At 43.8% G+C, this 19,375-nt stretch overlaps 1 protein-coding gene across 2 annotated transcripts in view; it reads left to right on the top strand.

Annotated features, from left to right (window-relative positions):
• Positions 1-1,685: 1,685 nt before the first annotated feature.
• RUFY3 (RUN and FYVE domain containing 3) overlaps positions 1,686-19,375 on the top strand; it is a 108,190-nt gene continuing 90,500 nt past the window's right edge. The window contains exon 1 of one of the 2 annotated variants that reach the window (XM_068233320.1): positions 1,686-2,457. In XM_068233320.1, coding sequence (XP_068089421.1) covers positions 2,046-2,457 — 412 coding nt within the window. In that variant the 5' untranslated portion in view covers positions 1,686-2,045. The remainder of the gene's footprint in view (positions 2,458-19,375) is intronic. The other variant, XM_068233328.1, reaches the window with a different exon arrangement.

Raw genomic sequence — 19,375 nt, forward strand, 5'->3', positions numbered from 1 at the left:
GCAGGGCTGCAGCCGTTAGCCCTGCCTCCAGGAAGACAAGATTTACGACCAAGACTATGACCAAGTCTTGCGGGGGTGGGTTTGGGGGTGAAGGGACTCCCGTTTAGCGGCGCGATAGCGGCGGTTTAGCAGGGGCACACATGCCCCTGCTAAGTATGAGCTCTGAAGCGAGATTTATTCTCGCTTCAGAGTCTCTTTAAGCCCCCTTGAGGCAATGGGGGAGCGCGTACGTCCGGGCCATACACGTGGCAAAGTGCGACTCAGCCAGGTTTTCGGGACAGGAACCAACCTGTGAAATGGCGAGGGACTGAGCAGCCTCAAGGGGGCTGAAGGAATCCCCAGGTAAGTATGGTACCTGAGATGCCTTTCATATCAGATACACTTTAAGGTTAGTTGGCCACAGGGGGTGTTAGCTGTTAGGCACTACCAGGGGAGGGTTCTGTGTGAGAGTAGGGAGTTAGGCCATAGTAAAATATCTGTAAATATTACCAATAATTTACTATATCAATGAAGTGGTAGAATTTTGGTCAATTGATAGGTATGTTCAGTGGTGTAGCTAAGGACCAATGGGCCCCGATGCAAGCTTTACAATGGGGCCTCCCAAGCACTCTATACATAACAATTAATACGGTGCAGCAAAACCTGCCAATGGCAACTACAGTGTCAGAGGTGCAAGAAGGGGATGGGGAATAGTTTGTTAATGATTAATACTATTCAAAGTATCTATAGAAGTGATTATTATGAGCACAGGACCAATAGAGAGCTAATACTGTAGTTGAGGGAGGGCCCTTTGGGGCCCCTCTTGCCCAAGGGCCCCAATGCGATCACTACCTCTGCACCCACTATTGCTACGCCCCTGGGTATGTTAGTCTATTGGTTTAACTTGTCAAACTAACATAGAAATATGCTACTTTGTCAATGTATGCTAGTTTATTGGAAAATCAGGCAATTGGTATTGCGTAAAAGGCATACCTCCCAACTTTTTGAGATGAGAAAAAGGGACACTTAAGCCACGCTCCTGTCACACCCCTGGCCACACCCTCACCACGCCTATAGTCACACATACCATAAAGATTTCATAAGAAACATATGTTGTTTTATAATTCAAACCACACTAGTCCTTTCTATCCTGGTTCATTTTCCTTCATAGTAACATTTTAAAATTAGTAATATATCAATTTAAAGGCTGGGAATAAAGTTTTGAGTCAATTAAACACATTTTTAGTATAGAAATATATATATTTACATAGAAAGAGGGACAAAGTCCTGAAAGAGGGACAAATGAGGATGAAAGAGGGACAGGGCTCCCAAAAAGGGACTGTCCCTCCGAAAAAGGGACAGTTGGGAGCTATGAAAAGGAAATAAATATGGCAGCCTCCATTTGTCTGTCGCTTCAGGCTCCCTTTAGATTGATGCACAATGTACTTCCTATGTCCATAATCCTCCATAGATTTAGCTATATTTACAATGTGTGAGAAGTAGGAAGATGAATACTGAGTATGACTGGGAATGCTGTGTGAGGATTCTGTGCCCACACCACATACTGTATGAGAGCTGGCGGAGCCAAGCAGCTCTGAGGCGGCTGACAGCCCAGCGCTGAGGCGTCCAGCCCGCCCGCACCCAGAAGGGTTACAGCTTGAGGGGAGTGCTGAGTGAGGGGAGGAGCAGCATGCTAAGGAAGAGTGCAGCGTGTCTGCTTCCTCCTCCTGTACGCTGGGCTGTCTGACTGTCGCGGGAGTTCCGGGAACATACGGATTGGAGAGAGGAGAGTCCATCAGCGGCACTCGGATGATAGATGCCTGAGCTGGAATCCTCGCTGCCGACCAGTCTTCTGGCTGCTGGGAGGGGAGGGAAGCTTGCTGCGCTGGTAAAGGGGACAGGTACTCAATAATGTGTTTACACATCTGACAGAAGGAATGGAACGCACTTCACGTCCAAACGCAAACAATAGTTGACTTGAATATTTGATTAAAGGCCATTTGACTTCGAAAATCTCATTATATCCTTTGGGCAGCAGGAGAGTGAGTGATCCTATTGTGGGAAGCATGGAAGGGAACCAGCAAGACAAAAACTGCCACCAGCAAGGCAATGGTAATGCACAGGGCATGACCCATCGTGGACCTGGTTTGGAAATCTATCCTTTGCATCTGGATGAGAGAGGTAGAAAGGAAGCTGAAGATTCCCCACCAGCATCTCCATTGCCTCCACCCATATTCCTCTATCCAGGGGCAAGAAAACAAAAGCAGGGAAAAGCTAACCCAGGGGAGTCCAGTATGCTGGGGTACCCCCGCACTTCACCTTCATCTATGTCACCCGCTTCATCTCAAATGGGACAAGGCGAACCATCCTCCCCTGGATCAGGGGGGCTCTCCCCAACATCCTCCCTGCAGCTCATGATGATGATGATGAACTACCAAGGCAGTGGAAGCCACAGCAGCAATGAGAAAATCCAGAAAAGTGAGTGGCAAACATTTCATGTGATAGGGTTATTCTATCCATACTGTACGGCCTATATATGCCATCCAATATTTGCTTCTTATTATAGCGTTGCAGTTACTCTTAGTATCTAGCCATATTGGGAAAACTAAACAATAGAGACGAGCTTTCGTCTTAACTTTTCCATTGGTCCACTGGAACTGGAAATAGAGGAAGCTGGAATTAAGGAAGCTGCACTGGAACTTTGCTCATGGCTTATCAGATTTGGAAGTAGATAATGAATTGACAGCTGAGTAGATTATTCAAGCTGTCAGTTTATTAATCATTCCTCCATGTCTGATTTCACCTATTCAAAGTTCTATTAGTGGCTGCCAATTCCAGTATGACAAAAACAAAACAAAAAAAGCCTGGTAAGTTCCAGTAGAAAGTTACACTGGTACTGTGTAATCAAGATGTGCAAGGAAAATTGGAGAGAAGGTGGACCAGTACCCCCCTATGTAGCCAATCAGATTTCTGGTTGCTCTGGGCAACTGCTTCACTTGTGCCCCAGTTTTTCTTGTAGCTTAATAAATTAGTCTCCTAAATGTTCCGGCGCTAGTCTACTTTAGGGGACCCAGCAAGAATCCTCATAGGGAACAGTTGTCTAATCATAGTACCCTCATACAGCTCAAAGCATTGTGATTGGCCAGATATTGTGGGCGTGGATTAATACTATCTATTGGCATCCATGCCAGTCAAGAGAGTGCCGTACACCCAATCACGTTAGCTGAATTTCCCTATGAGGTTTCCTGCTGTGACCCTTAAAGTAGTGCCAATGTTCCCTCATTTTCCTTAGCAAAGGTATCCATAAATTGCTTTGGAATTTGTGTTAGCCCTAATATACCTTGCAAAGAATAAAAACCCAAGTTCCATTTATGTCTGTGCAATGCAGTATGTGTTACTGCTTAACTGTTAATTGCTTATATTAGATTATTAGTGTTCATTGAAAGATCCCAGACAAAGCTGTGTGCAGTTTTATAGCTGAGCTTTGTCTAGTTTTGTGACATTTTTGGCATGTTTGTACTGTAAGCCTAGTATAAGCTGATTGATCTATGAGAGCTTGTTGTGAGAATGACATCCATGGGTTGCACAAGTGTCACATGTCTTCCTCGCTCAAGATGTGTGCCACTCCTACTTTTAGTATTGTAATTACTGGCGATGTCAAACATTTTAGAGTCACATGGTGAAAATGTCTATCTGCCCCTTTTCAAAGCTGAGCTCCAGCCAAAGCTTTCTGTTTGTGTATTTGGTTTGGATAGATTTGGGAATGGCTGGAATCCTCTTCTTCCTTTTTTCTTTTGCTGTTTAGAAACTTTTATTGGAGATATTGCTCCTGCTTCTTGACTCCCGGTATACTACAGATTAGTGTTCTCCCCAGCATGGACACAGGCAGCACTTACAAAATAATGTTTTTAACCCTTTCCAAGTGAAAAGGTAATTATAATGTGTCCCCATTAATAAGATGAGGAGTAAAGCTGATTCATGCCCTCAACTCTTCCCCAGTCTGGTAAAGCTTGAAAAAAAAAACCTTTGGACACATTGGGCTCTATTCACCAAACTTCTCAAACATGACTTATTTATCACCTAATAGATAAAACAACCTTTCAGCACATGTACAAGCAAAATAATACCTCAAAATAAGTTGTACCTGTTTAACTTGATTTCAATATTATTTTTCTTACCTTAATTATATTATATTTTTGCTCTTTGGGAGCTTAAGAAAGTAACAGATAAGGCGAAAACAGAGGTAAACAGGTGAAAAAGCTTTGTAAATCATGCCCTTTAAACGGCCACTTCAGAGAAAAAAAGTAAGTAGTTAAAATTTGACAGAACCAACAGGTTTTGCACTAGTCCATTTCCTCATGGGGGATTCTCATGTTTTTCTTTGTTTTCAAAAGCATTTCCTGAATGGTACTTAACTGCCAAAATTATAAGATACCAGCCAACCTCCCTACTCGCTTGCACACTATTTTGTCAGTTAGACTTAGCAACTGGCGTTAGGAAATGCTTTCAAAACAAAAAACAAAATCTGAGAGCATCCCCCATGAGGTGATGGACTACTCCAAAACCTGTTGGTTCTCTCAGATTTTTAGCTGCTTACTTTTTTTTTTTTTTTTTTGCTGGAGTGGCACTTTAAGGGAACTTTAAAGGGAACCAGAGAGGATCAAGAAAAGATGTTATACATACCTGGGGCTTCCTCCATCCCCATACGCACAGATCGCTCCCAAGCCGCCGTCCTCCGCTGCCTGGATCCGCCGATACCGTGTCCTGTCATTACCGCCAGTCGGCCGGCGGACGCGGCCAATTCTCCGCATCACAGGTGGCTCCCTCCATACGGTTACGCTTGTGGCTGCCTACTGCGCAGCCGCATGCGTACGGGTATGGAGGGAGCCCCTGTGATGCGGACAATTGGCCACGTCCGCTGGAAGTTACGGGCCCCGGTACCGGCGGATCAAGGAAGCAGAGGATGGCTGCGTGGGAGCGATCCAGGCTTATGGGGCTGGAAGAAGCCCTAACTATGTATAAAATCTTTTTCTATTTTAACAATGCATTCCTCTCTGGTTCCCTTTAAACTGCCACTTCGTGTAGAATGGGAAAAATACCTGTTGGAAGTTAAGTTTATACTCTCCTAATCCTTTGGCATTGTGCCCCTGGCCCTCTTGTATCCCTCCTACTCTGATTGTGGTGCATCTTCCTTGTTTTGCTCCACAGGCTGCTCCGCTCTGTAATTTGACCATCTAATCTCTCTTCCACTAGGAATTCTGGTAGAAGTTGGCAGCTCTTTTAGCCAAAGCAGCCATTTGATTGTACTCTAATGCTATGTACACACAATTCGATTTACTGTCAGAGCGATTATTTCTAATCGATTTTCCATAGAAGTGAACAGAAAATCGATTGGGAAAATTGATTGAAAATCAGATTGAACATATTGGAAATTGATCTGACAGTAAATCTCATTGTGTGTACCTAGCATATGAGCTCAGAGGGGGTAGGACATATTGGCCATCTAGGAAATGGACATTGCTGGCTTCAGGAGCTGCCAGCTGAGAAGACTGCGATTAAAGGGGAACTGAAGAGAGAGGTATATGGAGGCTGCCATGTTTATTTCCTTTTTGAGCAATACCAGTTGCCTGGCAGCCCTGCTGATCCTCTGCCTCTAATACTATTAGCCATAGCCCCTGAACAAGCATGCAGCAGATCAGGTGTTTCAGACTTTAAAGTCAGATCTGACGAGACTAGCTGCATGCTTGTTTCTGGTGTTATTCAGATACTACTGCAGAGAAATAGACCAGCAGGGCTGCCAGGCAACTGGTATTGATTAAAAGGAAATAAATATGGCAGCCTCCGTATACCTCTTACTTCAGTTCCCCTTTAAGAGCTACATACATTTTCTACACTGCCTCCCATACATAGGCAGAGGAAAAGAAATGATTTATTAGCGATTACCATATTTCCAGGCACATATAGAGGAAACCATTGGCACTACAGCACCAATAAAAAACAAATGCAGCAACTGGAGGAGCACCCCATGAAGGACTGTAAGGTCCATGGGTCCTGGTGTGTTCACAGCCTCTACATCCCCTTTTTTGGCCCAGATTAAGTGTGCAAATCGGGTGCTCTTACTTCAGATAGACAGCTGACTGGCAGTGAATTCGCCTCTCTGTGGAGTCATATCTGAGCGCATTAAAAGACCGTGTCAACAGACGTCCTAAAAACAACTGCTTTGTGTGTGTGTGTGTGTGTGTGTGTGTGTGTGTGTGTGTGTGTGTGTGTCACCTGCTTCACCGTTGAGTTGCTAAAGCTTTAAGTAGGTATAGTCAAAAAGATGCAACTAATTCTGAGTTGATGCTGGATTATTCACATTTTGTGTGAACATATGTGCTTGAAAATGGACCAATCGAATTCTACCTTTGCAGGATTTAATTAGTCCATTTTCAAGCTGCATACATTTTCATACATTAACCCTGCATCAACTTGGACTGATTTACAGCTCATTGACCATCCCTTTTTAAGCAGAGTTTGGCATCCAAGGCAGCTACCTGCTGATATGACGAAAAAGGAAATTACATTTGTACAACATGCCCAGCTAGCCCAGCTCAAGCAGGGTATGAGACATAAAATCATCACGTTCAACATCTTACTATGAAGCACCAGAGACCAAACAGGTTAACAAGGTACCCAGTCAAAGCTGCCTAGGTTTCTTACACCATATGTACCAGGGTTGTGAAGTCAGAGTTGAGGAGTCGGAGTAATTTGGGTACCTGGAGTCGTAGTCAGTGGTTTCATAAACTGAGGAGATGGATAATTTTTGTACCGACTCTACAGCCCTGATATGTACATTCCTCCGTGAACCAGGATCATTAAGGAGGGGTAAAGTCATATCGCACCTTACGAGTGCGATGCGACACATATAGTGCACACAAGTATGTTTAATCGCAGCTGTAAATGCATGTCGTCTGTTAAATGCAAAGCGTGCTGCATAGTAGACCAACAGAATCCATCCACTCCACACCACTGGCGCATGGATGTGAATGTACCGTTGAAGTATAATTGCATTGCTATATACAATTACATTGTCCGTTGCGAAGGGTTGCTACAGATGCAGTGTGAAAGGACCTTTAGGCCTGGAACCCACTGAAATCAGCAAACGCAAAACGCAACCGCTAGCGTTTTGTCTGAGCGGTTTGCAAGCGGATTCATGCGCGTTTTTGGTAGTGTTTTGCAACATTGTATTTTTTTGCCCAGCGGGTGCGTAGCGTTTTGCGTTTTTATCCTGATTGGTCCTGTGAATTATTTTTCATTTTGTTACAGTGTGCTGAACCGCAAAACGCTAGCAAAACCGCTCAGTTTAGGTTTTGCTGAGCGTTTCTGCTAGCGTTTCAATACTTTACATTGAAGCGCTAACGCTCCCAAAATGCTGCAGGTCCTGCGTTTGCGTTTCTGGGAAACGCAAACGCTCCTGTGGAAGTTGCCCCATCCATTAACATTAGCCCAGCGTTTTGGCAAACTGCTAGCGTATCGCAGTGCTGCCAAAAGCGCTCCTGTGGGTTCCAGCCCTTAGGGCTGGACCCACAGGAGCTGTTTCAGCCGCACTTTGGAATTTGGCGATTCCAGAAGCACTAGGTTAATGAAAGGCAATTGGGGTGATTCCACAGGGGTGATTGCGATCTTTACAAATTGCCATTGTGGGTCCTGCAGCATTTTTGGAAGGATTACGTTTCAATACAAAGTATAGGATTGCTGCAAAATTGCTATTCATTTACTGTACAAAACCAATTTTGCAGTGATTTTACTACCAAGAACCATTAAAAATCTCTACAGAGCGCTATAAACACTTAGCGATTGCGTTTTGCAATTTTTATTGGGCCCCAGCCCTTATTCTTGTTTGGATATTGGAATATGTGTTTGAAAACCTACAGCGGCAATATTGATATGCAAACCGAATAGGGTTGATCTTGAGTAAAATAAATTCTTGCTACAGTGTTTTGTGTTTTGGTTTTGTTTTTTTTTGTTTTTTCCTTTACAAAAAAGTTGTATTTATTCATCTTCATGCATTTAAATTGTGGTCTATATCTTTAGATAATCCAGAGGCTTCCCCCATCCCCCTCAAGCTCCCCGTTCCAGTGGGAGCCTTTGCACCTATTCGACAAGGTTTGTTGAATAGGTTTACGAGGTTTGTTGAATAGGTTTACGTGGTTGTGCTCTCATCCATGTACAAGAGTTTTTAATGTCCATAACTCCGATTGTTAGCAGTTATAAAACAGAGGTCTGATCTGAGTGGGGAGTAGCAGTTATTGCACCACATAGGAAAATTTGATCTAAACCAGATTTCTGGCGAAATGCGATGGAAACTAATTTTCATGATTTCTTTGTTCTGCTTGGTGGAGCGCCAAGAGGCATCAGTTAATTGGTCTATGGCTACATAGACCAGATTTTTCACATCTCCCAATTACACTCCCGAATTAGAAACTGTCCAGAGCTGATTGGAGACTTCTCAATTGCTCATGAAGAAATTTCACATAGATCCAATAAAGGTGGTTTTTAGCTTTGCCCCTTTTTATGGTGTGCTTTTCCTTAATCAGAATATTTGTCAGCAAGACATGCTTGTGTAACGCTGTTCACTGTAGAGACCAGTGACCATTCTAGTGTAAGGTATATTTGCGGAGTTCCCTTCATTACCATACGCCTGGGTTAGGTCAAGTTCACAGTGGCTGTTGCGTTCCCTGTAACTGCAGGATTGCAACCCAACAGATCATGGCGCCCACACGTTAAGCACATATATCGCTGGATCCAGGAAAGCATAACGTACACGTAATGAGGTAACACATGATGCCGCATGTTATACCTCAACGCACTTGTCGGAATGTGAACGTTGTATAGGTGGTGCATTGCAATGCGGCAAATTGCGTTACAAGCGATTTGTTACACTGCACCACTGTGATTGTAGCCTAACGGTTCAGTGACGTTCCTAGGCATCCTGTATAAAAGCAAGGGATGGGTTTCAGCCATTGCCAGCACAATCAGATAAATTGTCCTCTGCTTGCTGAGACTTTTCATTTTGTATCACATTGTTGTATTACAAGTGACCAGATGCAAGCTGAGAACTTGCCTCAAAGGGTCCTCTGTCTCACTGTATTATCCTTTATCTAGGCAGCAGTAGTATGGGGAATATATTTGAAAAACGTAAAGTGTACTAAGCACCGAAACATGTTACAGGGCAGTTTTACTGTAAATTGTGTAGTGCTCTCTGTCGTTTTGTATGCCAAGTGGTTGTAAACCGATGGAGAGACACTTATTTGTGATTTGTCCAGGCAACGCTAACACTTTCCTTGTTTAAGAGACACACCTTTTGAATTAGACCAGTGGATATTGTTTTCACATCCTAAATGTCTGCTGTAGCCATGCAATGTGAACAGATATAGTGACCAGCTTATTTATGTTTGAGAATGTGATTTATGCCCAGGATTTCATCTGTGTAATGAATGAGGTTATTGATTGATTCTTGTGCGTGGGTGTCTTTTATAGGCTGCTTCCTTTGTGTTGCTGGTTTATTGGTCTCATGGGTAGATTCTAGGAAAATAAGTTGTTTACTTGTTGCCACACAAACTGTATTTTGTCAGTTGAATCTATACAGTGTCATGGTGTATAAGTGGGCTGCCATACACTGACAAAGGCTCATGATGAATGAAGGACCCAGTTTTGGTGCATTTGGCCTTATGTACTTGCACCATACTCTATATGTATAATAGATGAGTAGACCGCATGATGTTCAGTAAACCCTGACCCATGAATACAGGTCATCGGTAAGGAGATTTATGCTTGCCCACACCCATCTTCTCTAGACTTAATCTGTCACCTCCACCGTTGCAACAGAGGATAATATATGAAAATGGCAGTGAGAAGGCTAGTGTGCCACCCTAGCCCACCCTTGAGCCTCATAGCATCTGTGATAACTATTGCCAGAAAACAGATTGCATTGTATCTGGCAGATACTTGAATGTATTGCCTTTGTGTTCCCGTATTGAGATCTGGTGCTAAACTTCCTATATGAGAGATGCACTGTCTCTTAGGTGTCTATCCTTCAATTATACATGTATATTAGCTTTCCTGTTCTATGTGCAGGCGCACGAAATACATGCATACAATCCTGGAGTAGGGCTCTCCTTTTCCTAAATTTCCCATGATGCCTATATCTCCTTCACTTCCTAGGAGCCACTAAGCTGATTTTGAATAGCTATCCACATACTGAGCTAAGCTTCTGATCTGCTGTCATAAACCAAGTAGGAACGATGTAGACCCACATTGTCCCCACCTTCCCTCTTCTTCTTCCAGCCAGCTGAGTCTAATCACACTTAGAGGAACTCCAGTGAAAATAATGTAATAAAGTGCTTCATTTTTACAATAATTATGTATAAATGATTTAGTCAATGGTTGCCCATTGTAAAATCTCTTTCCCTGATTTACATTCTGACATTTATCACATGGGGACATTTTTACTGCTGGCAGGTGATGTCAGTGGAAGGACATGCTGCTTGTTTTTTTGGCAGTTGGAAACAGCTGTAATTTCCCACAATGCAACAAGGCTCCCACAGTGTGATGTCAGATCCATGGTCCTCACATCGCACTGTGGGAGGGGTTCACCGCAATATCAGCCATACAGAGCCCCCTGATGATCCATTTTGAGAGAAGGAAAATAGTTCTCATGGGAAAGGGGTATCGGCTACTGACTGGGATGAAGTTCCATTCTTGGTTTCGGTTTCTCTTTAAGTTTTATACATTGTGTCAAATAATACAAGCTGTACTCCTACACCATGTGGTTCAAAACTTGTTTACCATCAATCACGGTTCGCCAACCCAACAAGGGGAACATTAAATTATGATTCACTGAAATGTGTTACAGAACTGTGTTCTTATTAACCTTACTTCACATGATCGATAAATGACTCCGAATTCTGGATTCAAGTTATTACAAAAAGCGTGCCAGGTCACGTGACTCACTGCATTATTCACAATAAGTTTTGAATCGGGATGATATCATTTATTGGCTAACTTTAAAAGATAAAAATAAGCTTTCGGCTATTCAGCCTTCATCAGACTCGAATCCTGTATGCGACTGCATTATTCGTCAGCCTTTTAGGCCAGATACTGAGGAAAGAACAAACCTGCAGCACCATCTGGGTCTTTCTCTGCGCTTGTGATAATCATAGCTAACTATGATCATGTGACTTGGAAAGCACCCAGTGGCTGCTCTGTTAAGTTTCAAAACTTGCCAAACAGCATTTGAAGCTTTTTCAAGTACAGTGGCTCTGACAGTCATGAAAGTAGGAGCACCACATATGTGTATGGCAGTTTGGTTGAGAAATGACCGCTGTCTATGAGGTGTGTGTATATAGTGTAGATGGATAATAGATGGCTATTACACTCAATATGGAAATGGTTAAAGGCAAAGTTTGGGCACAGATTTTTTTTTTCTTCCATTCGGATAGCATATTTTTGTTTTATATGAATTATGCACACCTGGGAGGTGTGGTTTAGTCAAAGGTGCAGTCACTCTCCCTGCTTTGTGCCCATGTGATAGAAGGGGGATGGTTTCAGGATGAGTGGGTGTGATCTGGCAGCTGTAAGTCACTGAGTATCTGAACTCGTGGAACAGATCAATTCCTTTGTTGTGGAAAAACACCACACCACACACACCTACCTACTTACCTGTTGGAATATTAGTTATGTTTGGGGAGGTAGAGGGTGTGAGGGTTTTCAATGAAAATGGTGTGTGTGTGTGTGTGTGTGTGTGTGTGTGTGTGTGTGTGTGTGTGTGTGTGTGTTCCACATTTGCTGCTGTCTTTGGACTCTAAATATTAAATGTTGTACACTGCAATTGACATTTCAATCCTGCATGTATACCCATTCCCATGCCTTCCCCTAACATGATTTACATGCTTAGGCCTGGTGCACACCAAAAAACGCTAGCAGATCCGCAAAATGCTAGCAGGTTTTGAAACACTTTGTTATTTTTCTGTAGCGTTTCACCTAGCATTTTGCGGTTTTGTGAAGCGTTTTTGGTGTAGTAGATTTCTGATATTGTTACAGTAACGCTGTTACTGAACAGCTTCTGTAACAAAAACGCCTGCAAAACCACTCTGAACTGCCTTTTTTCAGAGCGGTTTGCGTTTTTCCTTTACTTAACATTGAGGCAGAAACGCATCCACAATCCAAAAAATACCTCACCCCGGGAGTATGCGTTTGTGCAAAACGCCTCCCGCTCTGGTGTGAACCACCCCATTGAGATACATTGACCAAGCGTATCCGCAGCCGCAAGCGGCTGCAGAAACGCTGAAAAAGCCGCTCGGTGTGCACCAGTCCTAAGAGGACTAAACTAACAGGATCAAAATGGCCAAAGAGGAATAATATGTGATATGAAATATAGTGAGAAAAAGTTGACTATATTGTTATGTGTTCTGATTAGCATAGTTTTGTGTATGGAAGAGGTTTTTTAAAAAATCTGCAAAAAGTTGATAGTCCTTAGGCAAAGTGAAAAGTATGATAATACAAATGAAACATTTTTGAAAATGCTATTTGGCAGGGAAAGACGTTTCCAAGATTGTGTCCTTTCCAGTATGCATCAAAGGCTTCAAAAGATGCTGCCGAGGGGAATGTACGGCATGAGATGAGGCAAAAGGGAGGAGCAATATTGTATGTAATAGTGGCGAGGAGAGTCATCCATGGAATACTAATGTGCGATTGGTGCAGCACTTGTGGTAGACAGCAATAATGGGTGTGCAAGATGATTGAGACCGACGCACTGTTAGTACTGATTGGCCAGCATAACATTTGGTGTGAATGACGTTTAGCTCAGATCTGCGAATGGGGGTGGGCTTGACCTCCTATGTGATAAAACATTTTGCAACCTCCTTTACCAGAATGGTTTGCAAGAAAAAATGGAGGTGGGGACAACAGGTCTTTTGACTTTTTATATGGTTGTTTTGGCAAAGGATGGGAACAAATTATTTAGTTGGCAATCATGCTGGTGGTGTAATTTGCTGCTATGCACGAGGGGTTTGGCCTAAACATCATATGTTATATGGTGCCAACATCTTTCACAGCGCTGTGCAGACTATATATGGTAGTCTTGTCACTTAACTGCGTCTCTGGCTCACAATCTAATCCCTTATCTTTATGTTTTTGAGATATAGGAGGAAACCACGTAGACATGGGGAGAATATACAAAATCTGTGCAAATTGTGCCCTGGGTGGGATTTGAACCAGGGACCCGGCTCTGCAAGACGAAATAGCCATTCACAACACCACACTGATGAGTACTGATAAAAGTGCTTCCTTTCTTGCCTCCAGTATAGTGGGGCCTGCAATGTAGGACTTTTCTCTGGGATTTGAGTTTGCATTTTTATTGTGGGGATATTCACTTTGAATAGTCCTGTGTGTTCATTCCTACTGCATGCAAAGTTCATGTGGTACAGATGGCAGCACTCTTCCACAGTGCTTCTGTGAGTTTCATTGCCTTGTAAAGTCCCCATATGGTTCACAATGTGCTGTTAGTTTTTTGTTTTTTGTTTTTCATTTTGTGTGGCAAAGAATTCTATTAATATACATTGGATATACAGTATATCAATTTCTGTTGCATATTGTTGCCACATTTAAATGCAACTGAGGGCTCTTTTACATCAGCCAACGTGTGCATGAGCCGTTCTCCTGCACGCGTTATCTGCCTGCGGCGTGTCGTCGGGTATCTGCGGTGCGACGCAATCAGCGGCGGTAGCTGGTGATTAATCCCGACGGAAAACGCCGGCTCGTGGGTGCGTTGGACGAAAAACTACGCCCGGGTGCGTCGGAACCGCAACGCATCGAAATGCAGCATCGGGTGTGAAAGGTAAAATGAAAGTCTATGGACTTTTATCTTACCTTGGTTAACGCAAACGTTAGCCGTTTGCGTTAACGCTCAAAATCGCCGCAAGTGTGAAAGAGCCCTTAGGCCTGGAACCCACTAGAGTGAATTTTTTTTTGAGCGTTTAGGGAGTGCTTTAAATCGCTAACGCTTTCCATAAACGCTCTGCCAATGTAAATAAATGTTACAAATTCCACTGTATCTATTGCGACTAGCAAAATCGCAATCGCAGAAGATGCAGCGCTGGCAAATCGCTCATGAATCGCTAAACATAGAGATTATTTTAAATTAATGCAAACTGTAAATAAAATTGATACATTGAAAGGACCAATCAGAATTAAAATCGCAAATTGCTACACAATTGCTGTCAAAAAGCTTACACTTTTTAAAATCTCTCCCAAAAGCGCTGGAAAACGCTCATGAAAATGCTAATGAAAAACGCTATAGATTGTGCTAGCAATTTGCGCTTTCTAGTGGGTTCCAGGCCTCATAGATCCAATATAATACCCCTGCTCATATAATTGCATATAGCTGTGTAGTAGCATTTTATTCTCCCACAGGTAAAAATTAGTCCTCAGAAAGGCTTATCTTGGCAATAAAGGAGTTGTGTAATGAGTGTACTTAAAGTTTCAAATTCATCCAAAACGAGAACTTCACCAAAAAAGTAAAGCATTAATGATTTTAAAACAAGTGGGAGGGTCTGTTGGGACTCTGTCCTTTACAAACACTTCTTCATGGCTGCCTGGACTTCTGCACACAATTTTTATTTTTATTATTATAGTGTTGATAATGTGATGTAATAAAAAGGCCCAAACTCTGTAGCTGCAAAAATGTAAGTTTGAACTTTTGGGAGGGGACTGTGTCCAAGCTGCCGAAGCAGGGCTTTTCGGCCCCTGCCACGCACCGCATAGCGACAAAGCTTTGTGCGGCTATAGCAGTAATACTATAGTCTGCGACAGGGGTCTAGTCCTGGAAAAAGAGGTGAGTGGACTCACCCTAAAAACCCCTGCACCGCGCACAGCGCGGCGCGCCTAAAATGGGCGTAGTCAAACATAATGTGGGCGTGGTCACGGGTGGGGCCAAATATACATGACCTTAGCAGTGATTTAAAAGGTCTGCCAGGGAAGTTTGAGCTCTGCCATAGTGTATCCCCCAAAAATAGATGTAATCTGACAGCATTTCACCAAAAAGACACATAATCTGGTAGAAGTTCCTCCAAAATACAGATAATATGGAAGTGGTTCCTCAAAAATAGACAATGTCGCAGCAGCAGTTCCACCAACATACACATAATTTGGAAGCAGTTCCCCAAAATACGCAACACCTAGCAGTGATTCACCCAAAATACATATAATCTGGCAGCAGTGGTCCCCCAAACATGCACAATCTGGCAGCAGTTCCCCAAAATACATATAATCTGGCAGCAGTGGTCCCCCAAACATACACAATCTGGCAGCAGTTCCCCAAAATACATATAATCTGGCAGCAGCCGTTCCCCTAACATACACATAATCTGGCAGCTGTTCCCCAAAATACTTAACAGCGGTTCCACAAAAATGCAGATAATCTGACAGCAGTTCCCCCATAACAGGTACCCCCAGCATAGGTAGCCAGGTCTATAAGTGTCCCCAGTATAAGTAGCATTGAGTATAGTAGTCCCCAATATATGTAGCCAGAGGTATAGTTGCCTAGTATATGTAGCCAGGGGTATATGTAGTCAGGGGTTTAGTAGTCCCCAGTATATGTAGGCAGGAGTATATGTCCCCAGAATAGGTAGCCAGGTGTATAGATGTCCCCAAAAAAGGTGGCCAGGTGTATAGATGTCCTCAGTATATGTAGCCAGTTATATAGGTGCCCCCAGAATAGGTAGCCAGATGTCCCCACAAGGAGGGGAGGCAGCACAGAGAGGAGGGATTGGTGGGCACAGCGGGGAATGTCTCTTCCCCCCCCCCCCCCTTAGGGCTCCCCCTTCCTCCCTTTCCAGTCCAGAACTAAAATTTGTGGGAGCCTGACAGCAGCGTGACTTACCTCTTCCTTCCGGGTAAGCCGGGTAAGTAGTGATGTCTGGTTCATTTGAGCCGGTTCTTTCCTGTGAGTTGTGTGATCCGGCTCATCATACTGAACCGAAGCAGTTCAGTTGAGGAGACAGGAACTGCAGCTGACCCGGAAGGAAGAGGTAAGTCACGCTGCTGTCAGGCTCCCACAAATTTTAGTTCTGGACTGGAGAGGGAGAAAGGGGGAGCCCTGAGGGGGGGGGGGAGACATTCCCCGCTGTGCCCACCAATCCCTCCTCTCTGTGCTGCCTCCCCTCCTTGTGGGGACATCTGGCTTACTCAGCGTTTGGAACGAGAGTGAGGTAAGTTTCGACTCCCGCCCGCTGCCAGCCGCCCGTACGTTAGTTTTGGAGGGGAGAGCGGGGGATGGAAAGCCCCAAGGTGAGGGAAGGAGGGGGGAGATGGCCCCCCCTTCCCCACCGCTGCTCACAGCTCTCCTTCCACTGCGCTCTCTCCCTCCACAGATGCCAGGGTGGACGGCGTCCACCCTCTGAAAAAAGCAAGCGGACGTCGTCCACCTGCGTCCACGCCCCACTCGACCCCTGGTCTGCGACCCGGGTAATTTGGGGATCTGGCGATTGCTGGGCCCAGAATTACTTCCCCCTCCACAAAAAAAATCCCTGCACCAAACTGCCACGTATGCCCAAGCTGGCCACCTATGGCAAGCAGGCCACCTGTTCTGATTAGGATGCAGAAACATGGTTGGGCCTTTTTATTTTATCAGTGTTATTGCCAATTTACATCCTGCTGCAGTCCTTTCTGTGTAAAAGCTGTGTTCTCAAATCTGTGACCTATGGTGAGCTTTAGGCATTGCTATTTGCAAATCTGTTACTATCTGTTTACAGAAAAGTGTTGCTGAGGCGTTACAGTAGAGGCAGGGGGCTATCAAACAACAAAGGGGAGTCTGTTCTTGGGTAATTTGTTCCAAATAATGCCAGGGCTGTGGAGTCGGACCAAAAATCCACCCACTCCGACTCCTCGACTCCGACTCCTCTAATTTGCATATTACAATTTTGTTGATTAAAAGTTATGTATCGTGAAATTCGTCTCTTAACTGCCAACGCTTAGGAATTTTACAAGACAACTGAAGTGAGAAGAATATGTAGACTACTATATTTATTCCCTTTTAGACTAAAACTAGTCCTTGGTAAGAGTACTTGTAAAAGGTACAAACCAGAACAAAGAACATCTATTAGGCCCTAGGCAATGTAAGTGTGGGTGCATGTAAGAATGATGTACAGGTGCTCTGCAGGAGAATGAGGAGATTCTTCCTCTACTCTATTACACATTCTTCATGCACATTCTGAACATGGATCAGGCCCTAGGCAATGTAACTTTGGGTACATGTAAGAGTGATGTGCAGGTACTCTGCAGGAGAATGAGGAGATTCTTCCTCTATTACACATTCTTCATGTACAATCTGAACCAGGTTTATGGGTGATAAACACCTCTGTGTTCAATGTGCACAACATTCTCAGTGGATTGAAGGGAGCCTGAGCTTACAAAAGTATAAATGCAATTTATTATCAACAATTACTTAGAACACAATAACTATGGAGTCACATACACTTAAAACCAATTAAAACTCGCATATTCATAGGTCAAACCTGCAGCACAGCAATTGGGCATTAAATCATAGGTGCACCTATAGATCATTCATCCGGATTTTTATCTCTTCAGGCCCCTTTGCATTTAGCAGTGACTCTATGAATTAACGTCACTCTATGGATAACATTGTCTTCAATCCAACCCGTGTGCTATTAGCACGCCTCTACACAGTCCAATTGCGTATACGCCCTCATTACATGCATGTAGTAAATGCAAGACCACCTTTTGCCAAGCATCAACCGAAGCGTGTATTGATGGTAACAGATATGTTCCACAGCTTAAACAGGAGATGGCGTTATATTTATGCATGCAGTGGCATCAGCCATTCAGTGACCGCAAGCAATGCTCTCTGCCCCCGGGCAAGCCGGTACTCATGCTACCAAGGATGGCCGTCAAGGACGTCTGGCTTCACACAGCCTAGGCTGTAATTGTGAGGAGTGGAGTGGAGTCCCATCCAATAGTTTCAAAGACGCCGCGCTTCCGCGGACTTCAGGTGCGAGGCTGACAGGGGAGGAGGGCGGAGGCACGGGAGGATCAGCGTGACCAACGGAGTGACGTCACAGGACACGGCTCCCTTCAATATATGGTTGGATATTCATTAGTCGTTTAGGTGAGACAGAGCATTGGATAGAGATAAGTTGATATCCCACATATGTGCAATTATGGTTTTCGATTCTCAGTGGATTCCCTGAAGCTCTGTGGGGAGTGCATATGTAGAGTATAGTACTACTGTGTAACAAAGTAAACCTGAGACAGATAATAAAGTTTGGTACATACCTGGTACTTCCTCCAGCCCCCTTCAGGCTAATCAGTCCCTCGCTGTCCTCCTCCGCCACCTGGATCATCTGCTATGAGTCCAGGTACTTGAGCCAGTCTGGCGTAGTGCGCATGCACACACTCCGCCGCCGGGAGCGTACTACACCTGCGCAGCACTATTACGCAGGTGCAGAACGCTCCTGGCTGTAGGAGCGGCACGTGGCTGGACTGTGCTGACTGGCTGAATTACCAGGACTCCTAGCAGAAGATCCAGGTGGCGGAGGACAGCGAGGGACTGATTGGCCTGAAGGGGGCTGGAGGAAGCCCCAGGTATGTATAAAACTTTACTTTTCATCCGTCTCAGGTACCCTTTTTAATTTGTAGTCACCAAACTAAATTTTAACAACATATCAAATTATTGGATTTCATGAGCAAAGAGTGCATACATTTGCATAAATCAGAATCAACGCAGAATTATTTACATCTCATTGACCATCTCTCTTAGTGACATGGCTACACATCAGGCTTTATACTTACAGCATAGATGTTATTTCGTATATATGAGATTCCTGTGTACACATTCTATATACAGTCACAATCAGATGTGTATATCTGACTTTAAAAATACAGGGACTGCTTTATTGAAGCAGCACAAGTAACTCATTTTGATTGGTTCATTTCATTTTTGTTGACTGAGCACAGCTATTACTGTATATATACTGTGTATATATACATTATTTTTAATGACTATTATGTGAGAAATAGAACATTTTATCATATTTTCTATTTTAATTACAGTTACAAATTCATTAGGAGTCGGTGCATTTTTTTCCCGACTCCGACTCCAGGCACCCAAAATTGCTCCGACTCCGACTCCACAGCCCTGGTACACACTATGAGATTTTCAGGCAGATTTCCTGCCAAATCGATTATTTTCAACATGTCCGATCTGATTCGATCGATTTTCACTTCTATGGGAAATCGATCAAAATCATATCGAACATGTTTAAAATAATTGATCTGGCAGGAAATCTGCCAGAAAATCTTATTGTGTATACTAGGCATTAGATGTTGGTGATACTGC

The sequence above is a fragment of the Hyperolius riggenbachi genome, chromosome 1 (assembly GCF_040937935.1).
Source record: "Hyperolius riggenbachi isolate aHypRig1 chromosome 1, aHypRig1.pri, whole genome shotgun sequence".
Taxonomy (NCBI): Eukaryota; Metazoa; Chordata; class Amphibia; order Anura; family Hyperoliidae; genus Hyperolius; species Hyperolius riggenbachi.